The sequence below is a fragment of the Balaenoptera acutorostrata genome, chromosome 1 (assembly GCF_949987535.1).
Source record: "Balaenoptera acutorostrata chromosome 1, mBalAcu1.1, whole genome shotgun sequence".
In the NCBI taxonomy this organism is placed as follows: Eukaryota; Metazoa; Chordata; class Mammalia; order Artiodactyla; family Balaenopteridae; genus Balaenoptera; species Balaenoptera acutorostrata.
In genome coordinates, this window is record NC_080064.1 from 37,120,356 (window position 1) to 37,134,351 (window position 13,996).

General features: G+C 54.6%; 1 protein-coding gene across 3 annotated transcripts in view; it reads left to right on the forward strand.

Moving 5' to 3' along the window:
• RNF220 (ring finger protein 220) overlaps window positions 1–13,996 on the forward strand; it is a 216,682-nt gene that overhangs the window by 198,636 nt on the left and 4,050 nt on the right. For 2 of the 3 annotated variants that reach the window (XM_057544990.1, XM_057544989.1), the window contains 6 exons: window positions 2,123–2,244; window positions 2,610–2,742; window positions 10,976–11,072; window positions 11,276–11,362; window positions 11,502–11,557; window positions 11,674–11,752. In XM_057544990.1, the coding sequence (XP_057400973.1) occupies window positions 2,123–2,244; window positions 2,610–2,742; window positions 10,976–11,072; window positions 11,276–11,362; window positions 11,502–11,557; window positions 11,674–11,752 (574 nt within the window). The remainder of the gene's footprint in view (window positions 1–2,122; window positions 2,245–2,609; window positions 2,743–10,975; window positions 11,073–11,275; window positions 11,363–11,501; window positions 11,558–11,673; window positions 11,753–13,996) is intronic. The other variant, XM_028163283.2, reaches the window with a different exon arrangement.

Genomic DNA, 13,996 nt, shown 5'->3' on the forward strand with positions numbered 1-13,996 from the left:
AGCGCATTACATTTATTGTGCACTTTATTTCTATTACTATTACATTGTAACATATAATGAAGTAATTACACAACTCACCATAATGCAGAATCAGTGGGAGCTCTGAGCTTGTTTTCCTTCAAATAGATGGTCCCATCTGGGGGTGATGGGACCACCTCAGCTCCACCTCAGATCATCAGACATTAGATTCTCATAAGGAGTGCACCACCTAGATCCCTCGCATGGGCAGTTCACAGTAGGGTTCGTGCTTCTGTGAGAATCTAGTACTGCCGCTGATCTGACAGGAGGCGGACCTCAAGCCATAATTCGACCAATGGGGAGCGGCTGTAAATACAGATGAAGCCTCCCTCACTCACCCACCGCTCACCTCCTCCTGTGTGGCCCAGTTCCTAACAGGCCATGGACTGGTACTGGTCCATGGCCTGGGGGTTGGGGACCCCTGCTCTAGGGTGTCAAGATGGCCCAAGCCTGAGAGTCCAAGGGTTAGGGAAGTCAAGGTGAAGGAGTCTAGATCTTTGTCCACAAAATCAAGCGGGGCACCAGAACATAGTCACATCTCCTATAGTGAGAGCACAGGAAATTGAAGAGACGGGCCAGGCTGCAGACCACGGTTTCTCAAACTCCATGCTCAGTCCTGGTGGGATGGTGGCTTTCTTGATGATTTGGCTCTTTCTAGGGCTACTCTGTTTTAGGGTTGGAGTAGCTCCCTGCCTCAGACCCTCAACAGGCAGGAGCCCCAAGTGCGTATTCTTGCTGACCTAGCACACTCACAGGATCAATCTTTGTTGATGCTGATCAGTTGGGGGCACTTGGGACAGGAGAGCCTTCTAAGCTGTGGAGTCAGGCCTGGTTTCCTATGCTCCCTTTGCCACTTTTTAGCTACCTGGACAACTGCCTTGACTATCTTTTTCTGTTAAAATGGATAATACAACCTAGTTTCTGGATATAGAATAAAATGAGCTACCTTGTATAAGGTATTTGGCTCTGAACCTTACACACAATTGAAGCTCTAAACTGTAACTTATCGACTCTCACCTGCATCACCTTTCACCTGTGTCTCGCTCCCTAAACTGCATTGATGAGCTTTCCACCAGGGTCAGTATCCACAGGAAGTTCTTTCTGGCCTTGCAGTGGGGAACCCTTCCCTCCTTGGCTGGCTCCACCCCTATCCCCACCCCAGTCAGTCTGGTCTCAGAGTGGCTAGCTCTACTTCTACTGATGCATCACAGGAGGGGACAGAGGGAACAGAGTCCCTTGTTTTGACCCCTTCCTGCTTCAGTGACAGGAGGGCTGCAGAGAGGGATTAGTGAGCTAATTAGAAATGATCGTCTCTCTCGGCATTAATTAGCAGTGCTGTGGGCTTGCAGCGTGCACTTTGGAATTGAGCCCCCTGCGGGACAGCATGGCAGGGAGCCCTCTGCCTCGAGGGCCTGCCAGCCCCTCCGCACTGATTAGAAATGATGGAACAGGTTTGGGTAGGCACAGTAAGGGCTACCCTCTCAAGGTATCTGGGCTGTCTGACTCAGATCCTCTATACCTTTATGACTGGGCCTCAGTCTCCTCTTCTGTAAAATGGGACCAGTGGACATGAGAGAAATTCTCACTGGGGTAATTCTACATAGGACAGTAAGGGCTGTACCTCAGGGCTCTTGGCCCAGGAACAAAGGGGTTTTAACTGATAAGTGAACAGCAGGCCAAATCAGGCCCCTGGAGGGACCTTGGATTCTAGCCAAGAAACGTTCTCTAAAGTTATGCTTCTTGACTCTAAAAGAGCGTATGGTCTTGGCCTTCTGGGGAGACACATAGCAAGTGCCAAGGAGAGCATCTTTGCTCACTGGATTCATTGAGCACTGAAGGTAGGAAGGTAAGGGTTGAGCTTGAGCCAGCTGTGGCCAAAGAGTGGACACTTCGCTGGCCTAGCACCAATCTCCTCCCCAGGTGCTCTTGGCAAGGTCCAGTCCCCAAAGGAGCCGAAGGTGCTGCATGATGAGGGCCAGATGAGGCACTGAACAAAAGGGCTAATGGCTGGCAGGAGGTCAGGATGTGTCAGCTCCACTGGGACCTTGGGAACTACAGTGACCGTCTGCCTGTTCTATGCTTTGTTTTCGGTTTCTCCATGCAGCTCGGATTGGGAAAATGAAACGGAGGAAGCAAGATGAAGGGCAGGTATGTCCCCTGTGCAGCCGCCCCCTGGCAGGATCGGAGCAGGAGATGAGTAGGCATGTGGAGCATTGCCTTTCTAAGGTAGAGGGGCCATCACCACCTACCTCCCCTCCCCTCCCCTCCTTCCCCTGACACTAGCTGCTGACTGCCTCCAGATCTATGGGCTGTTGGGGTCTCCCTGTGGTCTCAGCAGCTTCTTCCTCTCTGTTCTTTGCTCTCTTCCTTTGCTTTCGCTCTCCCACTCCTCCCCTGGGGCTCCAGTGGAAAATTATTGGGGAAAAGCCCAGGTCTTTGACCTCTAGATTCATTTACTTCAAAGGAGCCCTAGAGCTGGGGGCCTGTGGGGCACACTGCAGCTTGGGGCTAGGGCTGTGCCTTCCTTGCAGGCCCTGGGGAGCAGGTAGGGATGGCCTGGGACCCGCATGATCCTGCTCTGCTCTTCACAGAGGGAAGGCTCCTGCATGGCTGAGGATGATGCCGTGGACATCGAGCATGAGAACAGCAACCGCTTTGAGGAGTATGAGTGGTGCGGGCAGAAGCGGATACGGGCCACCACTCTCCTGGAAGGTGGTTTCCGAGGTACAAGCAGCTGACACATAGGCAGTGGCACTCTGGTGGCCAGGCCTCTGCTGGGTATCCATCTGTTGGGAGCCAAGAGGCCAGGGCTGGTGGCTGGTCATCCATTCCACCACGTGCGAGCTGCTGCTGGCGGGGCTCCTTTGTGACCGTGCTGCCTGCCTGTGATGTGCATATTAAAATGGATGTATTTGGGTGGGGAAATGGAACTGTGAGGCTGCAAGCTAGGAGTGACGAGGGGGTCTCTCAGCCTCGGGTGATGCATTGAAGGTGACAGCCAAGCCACGTTAGCACCTGCATAAAATATTAAAGGGACGGTTATGCATTTATCACTCCATCCCTCTTAAGGCTGATAAATGAGAATCCAGCAACCTGCTGTACACCTCCAGCACTGGGGGCCCCGAGGGCTTCCAGGCAAACACATTGGATTCCCCCCGCCACCCCCCCGCTCCTCCTCCTCGGCCCCATGTCAGGGAAATCAGTTACAGAGGAGAGAGTGAGTTATGGCAAAATTTGACCTCCCATGAGCTTCATTGGTGAATCTAATTTTAGCTCTGATCCCATCTCTTCTCCCTGGGCGCCCTCTGCCCTGAAGCAAGAGGGGCCTGTGCCCAGCTGCTCCCTGCTTCCCTGGGACTCTCCCCTGCTGCTGCAGAGGACTCTGCAGGACCCTGCCCAGACCCACTACCTACTTGGCTCCTTGGAGAGATATAGCTTGGCCCAGTGGAAGTCCCCCACCCCCACCAGGTCAAATAGCAGACTGGTAGGTGCCCAGGGTCGGTGTCCTCTTGTCAAAGCCTTCTGCCTTGGGCAGGGCAAAGGGGGAGCTGTCAGCCTCCCAGCCTCCAGCTCTTCTCTCTTTCTGTGCACAAGCACAGCTGGCACTGCAGCTTGTGGTCATTAAGTGAGCCAGTCTGCTTCCCATCTGCCTCCAGTTCTCTGGGCAACACCCTTGGGAGTATTGCTGTGTCTGGTCCCTGGGGAATCTCGCAGCAGCTGGGAGGAGGGTCTCTGCCTCATTGGGGGCAGTGCTTCTCGGGCTGGTGCTGAGGAGTGGTCCCCACAGTGCCATCCAGGGCAGACTGGGTACATGAAGGGGCCACGAGCCCAGGTGTGGCATTATGCTTCTGGGCTTCTCTCATATTGCCCAAGCGTTTGGGGACAAGCCAAAGTGTAAATCAGGAAGGTTAATCAGGCCAAACCGTTTCCCGATCCTGAGCGCTGAGGTGGGAGGATATCCGTTTGCCATTTCACTTTGGTCCCATCCTGGAGTTTCCGAGTGTCTGAGGCCCAGGGAGGATGAGCAGCAAAGCCCAGGGTCCAGTGACTTGTACACACAGGTGTCTGTTCCAGGGGCAGTTCCAGGATGCCGCTCTGGGTTCGCTCTGTTGGGTGGCTGCAGATTTTCATATCTTCCATTACCGCGGCAAGTTTTTAGTCAGGTTTCTTGGCACAGAACTGGACCTGGTGGCTTCTGGGCACCAGACAGGGCTTAGGGGGATGAAGCTGCATGGGGCCTGCTGCTACAACCAAGTATTTCCCAGGGGGTGGGACGCACTTGCAGAGCGGGTGTGAGGGGCTCTTCAGCCCTATGGGCGGGTGTCAGTTTTCCCTGAGTGTTTACACTGTGAGGTTGTTCTTTTCAAGAATTCCTGAGAGGAGTTCAAAGGGGGCTTTTCTTTGAGCGATTTGGAGAGCGAGAATGAGAGTGAGACTTGAAGAGGGAACGGGGCCGGAGGTGCCTTTATCTGCAGAGAATTGCTCCGGCTTTCCTGATAGAAGCTGCTGCCGCCTCTTAAACAGCTTAGTGCAGTCAAAAGACAGGCAGACTTGAAAGGCTGTTTTACAGCGAGATCAGCAGGGGCCACGAGGCAGAGAGCAGGGCGCAGTGGAGCGGAGGAGGCTGAGGCTCCTCGGTGGGGGGTGCTATCAAAGGAGGCCCTGTCTGATCCTGACCGCCTCTGCCCCCGAAACCCTGTCTGCAGGAGCTGGCCATCTGTCAGTCTACCCTCCTTGGCCAGGACCGATAGGCCCCAACTCTTGGGGGGTTGGGTGTGGCCCCGCCAGGCGGGCTGGTGTCAGTGTAGCGCATTGATCGCCCGCAGGGCGGGCTGGGCCGCAAGCCGGGCAGCGCGTGCTTAATGTGATTGAAAGGCAGTTAAAATGGCGGTGACCTTTTCAGGAGGAATTAGATTGCCTGCCAAGACCGGTTAGAGGGAGTGATAACGCTGGCTGAAGAAGCTGCCCAGCCGACTTCAGAGAGAGGGAGCAGAGGCAGGATGAGCAGACGAGTGGTGAGGCCCATTTAAGCCGAGCTGTGCGTGCTGACAGAACAGAGATTGCTGTCCTTGTTAGATATGAAAGAATTGCAGATAAGTTCCTGTATCCGATCACCCCCTATCCCTCCTCCCAGACCAGGACCCCTTCATCATCCTCAGCAAAGCTTCCCACCAGGCCCACTGGGAGATGGTCTGGTGGAGCAAATCGGTTTCCTTGAATGTATTCTGCCGTGGAACCAGTGAACAAGCAAGAGTTTTTGGTGGGACACTTGGCTGAGGGGAATGGGCCTTGGAGATGGGGCCTGTGGTTACTGAGGGTGAGGCCCAGATTGCTTATTAGGCCTGGGAGTACTTGGAATTGGTATTTTAGGACAAAACGAAGGACCAGACAGAACAGGTAAGCACTCAGATAGGTCCAGCTGGAAGTGGATCTTTAAGAGTCTGAAGGAAGAGATAAAGTTTTCAAGAGAGTAGTTTGGAAAAAACTTTCAGTGACTAGGAAACGCTCTGGCCTTCTCAGTTCTCAGAGACACCCTGGGCTGCGTGCCTAAGCTGTTGATTGTCCTCTCTGAACCTTAGGTTTGCTAACCTGCTAGTGCTGTTTCTCCCCACCCAGAGTTAATAACTGCATAAAGGGCAGCACATGGACCCTAGTACTTCACCAACATTCCCCTAAAAGAGCTCAAGAGTTAGGGAAGAAAGATGCTCTTCTGGTGCCCTATGCCAGCCCTGGGCAGAGCAAGGGACCTCTAGGCTGGGCCACAGCGGAAACCTAATTATACAGCCCTTGGGGACAAACCTGCTCCTGCCTATAGTCAAAGGAGGTATGTGATGAATGAGCCCCAGCTCTCCTCATTGCCTGTCACCAGCTCCTGGGTCCCGGAGAAGAGACTTGTGGTGGGAGCTTTGGTCCCTCCTGTTTTGGTTGCCAGTGAAAGTTCACCCAGCTGGATTGGGGGAGCCTGGAGCTCATCATATCTGGAATGGACAGGCTGGAGAGAGAATATGGAATGTTTGGCTTCAGATAAGGTCACAGTGATGTGGTGGGCACATGAGTGGCGAGATGGAGGGATTTCCCAGGAGGCGGCACAGGAAGTGGAAGGTGCTGCAACTCCATCTTTGAGCCCTGGAGGGAAATGCATCCCTGGAATCCAGCACTGAGCCCCTTTGAATCAAACAGGTGGAGGACAGGGATGATACTAAGAGAACCCACTGTCCAGGGCCTCTGCCCTGCCCCAGTCCTGGCCTAGGGACTGCATCTTTCTCGAGTTCTTGCCTTAGATTTAGGCTGGTTCCATGTGGCCTGGGATGAGATGCCATGGAGAGGACAGGCAGGGCAGCTGTGGCACAGGTCTTTTAACTGGCTGTTGCTTGATAAAACTTCAGCTCCAGATTATGGGTCAAGGGGTTGAGAGGTGTTCTGAGCCCAGGGGCATGGAGAAATTGGCCTGGCCGTAGCTGCTGCCTCCTTTGCCGTGTTGGTTTCCAAAAGATGGGAACCCCAGATGCTAAAAATGTCCCCCAGCACAGCCCTGCTGCCGGGTGCAGTCAGTGACAGGTGTTGGAACAGCCAACTGCTGCAGGCAGTGTTGGAATGGAGAGTGTTAGGGCTGCCACCTTCTACCTCCTTACCACCTTTAGTTATAACTGTTGGCTGCTGGGAGGGGCGAGGAGAGGTGGCAAGGAGCAGGGCACCTTCTTGTCCCCTGTGGCGACTGTCGGGATTTAATCGCCTTTTGGAACACAATTGTTAAGCCAGGACAGGGGGAGTACAGGCAGAAGGAGTAAGTATCAATGGTTTTAAACAGCGTCTGTCTCTCTACGTCTCTCCTGACGTGAGTCAGTGAAACACGTTATCGAGGAGGCCCGGAAAGTGGCTAAGTGCGTTTGACACACGCCAACTCCCTGCCTCCACACTGGATAATTGCATTGTCAACTGTTCAGCGAGGTGGCAGGTGACACTGCAGGCCGATTGATTGTCCCGCATCGCGGCTCCCCAGACTGTCAGCTCCCCAATCGATGGCGTTTACACAAGACACCGTAACTGCATCTGTAACTAATTCCAGTGTAAAACTCTCCAGAAGCTGCTGCTTTGCACCACCACCCTCAAACCACACCTTTGGAGAGCACAGGCCTGCAGAGGCCCCAGGACTCCTTTCTCCCTGGGCTCTGGTTTTGTTGGGAGCAGCAGGTGAGGAAATCGATGGCTCCTTTTTTGTGGTTTCATGTTCCAGGACGTTACTGCCCCCAGTAAGCGGGCATCTCCAGTTTCTCAATCGATTATCTGATCAATTGATCAAATTAACGCTGATTTTTTTCTCTCTCTCTCTTTGACCTAAGAAAAAAGGAGTTTATGAGAGGGGGGTCGTTTTTATAAAATTTAGGCTTTGCTTATCATATATGCACTTAACCCTCTCCCTTTCTATCACTAGTGTCCAGTTGGAGGTTTTTTGCACCGCCCATCCTCCCAGGACCAGGCTCCTGCTGCTGAGCATCACTGACTCTCAGGCTTAGTCTGCCTGTGGGCAGCAGCCCAGCCCTTTGTGCCACAATACAGTGGCACGGCTGAGCCTCAGCAAGGCAGCCTCCCTGGTGACTAAAGGGTACTCTGGGTCATCTTGCAGGTCCCAGGGCCAGAGTCCCTTCCCTGGATAGTAGCATCAGGAGTGGCAGCTTGCCTGTTATCCCCAGAGCTGCACAGAACAGGAGCCAGAGGGTTGGAAAGGAGTACTCCGTGCCATCTTGCCTCTGAGTACTGGCTTGGGATGTTCCAGCAGCTGAGAACATAAAATGACTGGAGCCTTCTTCTCAAATCAGGGTGGGGGGGGGCGCAAGCTGGCAGGGGCGCTGTCTGCATAAAACGGCTTTATGGCCGTTTCTTTTTATTATGATTCTGCCAGAAGTCAGCAAGTGACATTTCATTAAGAAAATAAAGTTTAATGTGCTGGGAAGGAGGTTGGAGCTGGCTGGGGCAGCACAAGAGTGAAATTGGTGGTGGCAGCCTTTTCTGAACACCTGTGGGGGTAGGGAGAGGTTCCCAACATCTGTCTCTGCTGGGGGATGGGGTCAGTGTCAGAGGAAACTGCTCAGACCAGAGACAGGCCTTTTCCTTGGCAAACAAGATGTGTTGTGCTCTCCATCCTGCCAGGCTGGTCAAGGCAGCAGAAGGTCGTGGCTCACCCGAGAGCTGGGGTCTGAGAGGGAGGGTTGTGGCCTGAGAGGTTTCTCCAGGCCACCAGCTAATCAGGCCTTGGCTTTCTGGCACAGGGCTCCCAGGGCCTGATAGAACAGCATTGTTGGCATTAAGCCTTTACTGCTCGGGTGTGTTGTGTGGCACCCTCTGTGGGCCTGGCCAGCTCTGTGCTGGATGACGCTGAGATCACAGACGTGGGCTTTCATTCTGGTAAGGGACAGTGACAATACGTGGTAATAAATACGATTTTGGAGTTGCACAGGAGCCTGGATGGACGCCACGGAAGGGACCCCTATGCAGAAATGTCTGGGGACGTCTCGTCCCCGCTCAGCACCTTGAGGGTAGGAATCAGGTCTGGAAACACTGTCCTCAGTGTCAAGCCAGGCAGAGGGTGAGTTCGATAAAGGTTGAGAGAATGTTGAGGTGAGTTCATTCAGGAAGTATTTATAGAGCAGCTACCATGTGTAGGCACTGTGAATATAAGGCATGATTGAGAAGAGTCAGACTCGCAGAGCGAGCAGGAATTTGTTCTGTAGACCAAGAGGGAGATGTTTCTAGGCAGAGATAACAGGAAGTACAAAGGCATGGGGGCATGAGAAAACATGCAGGACTTGGGAAACCACAATAGCTATGTTCCACTGGAGTACAAGACCTGGTTCAGGCCTGCTAGGCAATGAGACTGCAGAGATAAGGACTTCGGCCACTGGGCTGCTTTATGTGTTGAGAAGCTAGGACTTTTCCTGGCAGTTTGGCGGTGCCCCGTTTTCTCAGCTGTGCCATGGGAGCCATACTGGGCTGAGGAGTGGTGCCAGGATTCTCAGCTTTGCTTCTCGCCCACCCAAAAGGCAGGGCTGGGCAAGGTCAGGCAGGCCCTGGCTAAGCCAGGGATGTGAGGCTGACTGCTGAGCTGCATGTACTTGGGGGAGGGAGGTTGGCAGAGCTTGGGAGGCACAGGCTGTAAGTGAACCTGACGGCCACATTCTGATTGATGGCGGAGTTTGTCTCCCAAACTGTCAGAGGGTTTATAGAGGTGCCATTCACCCACAAGGCAGGAATTGCTTGTCAGGACACTTGGCCATGAACAGTAGACAGGGCTGTAACTTGGTGTTTTCTCAGCTTAATGGCCCCACTGCTGACCTGCCTGCTGCCTCGAGTTTGTTGGTGCCTCAGTGTGGAGGGCAGATGAGGACTGGCAGGGAGGGGTGGAGCCTGGGCAGTGCCTGGCCTCTCTCTTTCCCTGGTGCTGCTTACCTCTGGGATGGGTGGAACCTTTGTGAGACCAGAGACCAGAGGTGCAGGAGGGAGAAGAAGGATCAGGAAGAAAGTGCTTTCGAAATGGGCTTGAAAGGTGGAGAACATTCCAGATGGAGGGGAGAGCATGAGCAGGACACGGTGACATTTGAGGTGCAGTAAGTAGTCTATCCGTATATGTGGAGCTTATGGAGTGAAGTGAGAGAAAGAGGGAAGGTGGAGAAGTGGGGGCATCCGGAGCTTAGCGGGTCTAACTGAGGAGCTGGGACTTGGTCGTGCGTGCAGAGGGGAGCTGCAGACACTGCTGGAGCAGGGAAAAGGAGGGTCAGAGCTCTAAGGTAACAGGGTGAAGGAACAGGCGAGAGGCGTGACAACCCGTTACATGTCTGTTGCCCTGATGAGCGTGTTAAGACCCTGGAAGTGGGAAGAATGAACAAGAAATGTCTGAGATCATGAGGCAGAACCCTGAGCTGCTTCACACCTCTGATTCCACTCAACCCAGATCCCATCGCTTTCAGCCCCTTTTGTTCCCGGCAGGGCTGTTCCACTAGCTCATGAGATGTGGTCCGAGATGGGGACCACTGGGAGAAGACACGGGCGGGGAGGGAGAAGCAGCTTTGTGGTCACTGGCCCTGGGCCATCAGGAAGGGTGGTCCTGGGAGTCAGACCACATGGCAGGTGAGCGGGCCTGGAGTAGCTTCAGCAACTCAGTGCCTTACATCACCACCGCTGCCACTGGCCGAGAGTCTGCCTGTGGCTGTGCCAGATGCACCTCGGTGAGCTCAGCTGCCTGCCCGGCCCTTGGCCCTGCCTCCGCCCACCTGCTTGCCTCCATGGACTCCTTTGAGAAGCAGGTGTGCATGCTTGTCCTCCCTCGGCCATCCCTTCTTAATCCCTTTATAACTGCACTTGTCCAGGAATCTGGGCTGAGTGAGGTTGGGATGAATAATTAATGTCTAGGCGCTTCAGACACCAAATATTTGAACAGCTGCCTGGTGTTTTTGCTGGCAAGGACCTGACGGCCAAAACCAGGACGTTGGCTGGGGGTCCCGCTGTATGGCTCCGACGGGCCTTTGCCAGCCTACTCTCCCTTCTGGTAGACTTGTCAGGCTGGACCCTGGGACACGGGATGCCCAGGTCCTGGGTGGGGGTAGCCTTGTAGACCTGAATGTCTCTGTCTTCTTCCTGCTCTTCTTAGACCTGGAAGACAGGTGTTCAGCAGGCCTAGACTAGGTGTCTCCTGAGGACCTGACCTAGTGTATGAATGGGCTAGTTTATAAGCAGAGACCACTTGGAGCAGGAGGCAGTGCAGAGAAGGCTGAGGTGTGCAGAGTGAAAAGGACTGAAATGTTAGTCAAGAGCACCCAAGTTTCTTGGCTCTCTATATCCCAAGCCCAAGTTTCTGTTTGGCCTTACCTAGCCCAAAACCTGACCCGTACCTAGGGAAACAGAAGGGGTACCCTTGGACTCATCTTGCTGGCCCCAGGCCCTCCTCATATCCTGCTTCCCACAGGCTCTGGCTTCGTCATGTGCAGCGGCAAAGAGAATCCGGACAGTGATGCTGACTTGGATGTGGATGGGGATGACACTCTGGAGTATGGGAAACCACAGTATCCTTGGGGCACTGCGGGACAAGGTGGGGCTGGTGGGACAGTCCAAAGGGAATAAGAAAAGTAGCGAGCACCTCCGGTCACTCATCCACACCACCCCCCCAGGGTCAGTGTCTCAGCTTGGGCCGGGGGAGCCCTCCTGAGGATTCAAGCCTCATGGCCCACCGCAAACTAGGATCCATTGTCCTTGACCACCATGCCAGATACACGGAGGCCGACATCATCCCCTGCACAGGCGAGGAGCCCGGTGAAGCCAAGGAGAGAGAGGCACTCCGGGGCGCAGTCCTAAAGCAAGTGTGGGCACAGGCTTGGGCGGGTGGGTTAGAGGGATGGGAAGCCCTGAGGTGGGTGTCAACCCAGTACCCGCCCTCAAGGTTATCCTGCCTGCCTTCAGGGCTCACTTCGTTCTTCCTCCTTCCTTTCCTCTAGTGGTGGCCCTCCCAGCACACGCATCACACCTGAGTTCTCTAAATGGGCCAGTGACGGTAAGTCCTGACGCAGGTTAGGAGTGATGGGGGGTGGTAGTGACTGCCTCAAGCCCAACCCCTCACCTGTGCTGCCCAGTCTGGCCAGAGTGTGAGTTGCCTCTCTGTCCCAGCAGAGATGCCATCTACCAGCAACGGTGAGAGCAGCAAGCAGGAGGCCATGCAGAAGACCTGTAAGAACAGTGACATCGAGAAGTGAGTGTTTGGCCAGGAGGGAGGCCCGGGGAACCACAGCTCAGTTGGAGGGTGAGGGGCCCTTTGCTAGCAGGAAGGCCTGCTGCCCTGGGCACACAGCCGACGGTGGGTGCTGAGCATGCCTCTGTGAATTGATCGCTGGGCCCAGGCCCTGGGAGCCTTGGTGGAGGGAGGAGCAGTCAGCCTGCCTGCCTGCCTGCCTGCCTGCCCGCCTGCCCGCCCGCTGCAGAGGCCTCCGCCCAGGGAATGTGATGTATGGCCGCCCAGCCCAGCCAGCACACTTGATTCATCTCCAGTTTCTGTTTCTTAATCGGGAGCTAAATTGGTTTCATTTTTCTTGTCCCGGCTGGCGCTTGCAGTGGGTTTTAGGCAGGAGTATTGGGTCTCATCACTTCTGGTAGGAATTTTTGGCCCGTGTTCTCAGGCAGGGGAAAAGGGGATCCGTTAGCACTTCCCCCAGGTTTGGGCAACTCCTGGCCTGGATCCTCAGGAGCCACCAGGATTTGAAATCAGCAGGGCACCTTAGTGCCTTTCCAGAAGCCCAGGCAAGGCCAGTTCTGGCCCCAGGAGGTGGCATTGTCCAGTTCTGGCTGCCTGGAGCTGCTGCCATTGGCCATTACCTAACTCCTCACACCCACCCCTCCCTCCTCTCGAGGCTAGGTTGCCCAGGGTTAAAAGGCAGCCTCTTCATTCCAGGGCCAGTGTTCCATCTTGCCTTCTGCCAGGAGAGTGGATTGCAGGCCGGTGCAGGGCCGGGTCGGTGGCCCAGGGTCACCTCCCATTTGTTTCCCTCCATTTTGTGTTGTCATAAATTCATTCCAGCCCGTTGTGGTTGATCAGTTTATCTCGGCCAGGGCCGTGAGTGCTGCTGGCATGATGTATGGGCCGCAGCGCGGGGCCCAGCTGCCCATGAATCACCGCAGCTGCTCCATGTCAGCGCCGGAGCAGGCCGCACGGGTTCGGCGCAACCAGCTTTGGGGCGGGGGGAGGAATGACGTATGGATGTTTATTTAATAATTCTCTCCTACTCCAGCTGAGTGGGGCGGGCGGGGCTGTAAGGGGCACCCACCCTCATCTGGAGGGGCTGCTCATAAATCAGAAAGACAAGATCATTAATCAGGGATGGCGCCCAAGGGGGAGGTGGGGGCCAGAACCAGTGGCCATCCATGAAGGTCCTACCCTCTGAGGGCTGGGGGAGCTGGGGACTGTCCCACCTGTGTGAGCACAGGCACCAGTGGGCAGGGCTGTCTGGGATGAATTGGGGATTGGCTCAGTCATGTGCAGAGATCTCCATTGGGTCTGGATTTGCCAAGATTAGGGCCCTTCAGTCCCCATGATGTCTCTCTTCCCCGTACACATTATGGGTTCCCATCCTAGATCTTTTTCACAACCTAGGGAAGGAGGAAGGCAGGAAGACATGGCTTCTTCCAAGAAATTCTCCACCCCATACCCCAGAGGGGCTCAGGAATAACTCACAACCTACCTGGGTCAGGGACCTGGAGGATTGGATATTTCACCAGAGCAAAGAATAGAGGCCAGTTATGTGCCGAGCAAATCCAAGGGAGGGTGAGCTCTGGAATTGGATGTGGCCTTGGAGCCTTTGGAGATGGAAGTGGGAAATGGCTTCATTCTCTCCTGAAGCCCCATCCTTTTTGCCTTCCCAGCTCTAACTCATTCTCTGGTTTGGGGTTTGACAGTTAGTTTTCTACTCTGGGGTAGGCTGCCCCCAGCTCCAGGCCTTGGTTTCCCAACCTTTGAAATAACCTCATAGGATCAGCCTGGTCCTTGGAGAGGAAGGGAACACAGCTACCCATCCTTGTCTCCTTGTCAGGAACTTACCAGCAGTCCAGGTGGGGATGGCACATAGAGCATTGGGCAAAATGCCTGGGGGAGGAGCCAGCTGTGCAAGTGCTTGTGAGGAAGGAGGGGATGGTAAAAGCTTTCCAGAGCTGGAAAGTTGAATGGATGCTCCCAGGAAATCCGCCAATGCCAGGAGGAGTTGTAGTCAGAGCCTTTCTCGGCTTCCCTGGAGAGAGGCAAGGCAGAAAGAATCATGGACCCATGGAGTGATGGATCTAGAGCATCCCTGACATAGGGACACAGCCATCAGGAAGTCACATTCTGTGTCACTGCTAGTGCCCTAAAAGAGAAAGGTCAGAGATCAAAGTTCATTGCTGCCCATGAAATGTTTCCCACCATCCTACCCATGCCCCCCCATTACCACTTACACCCAGCAGGGACAGA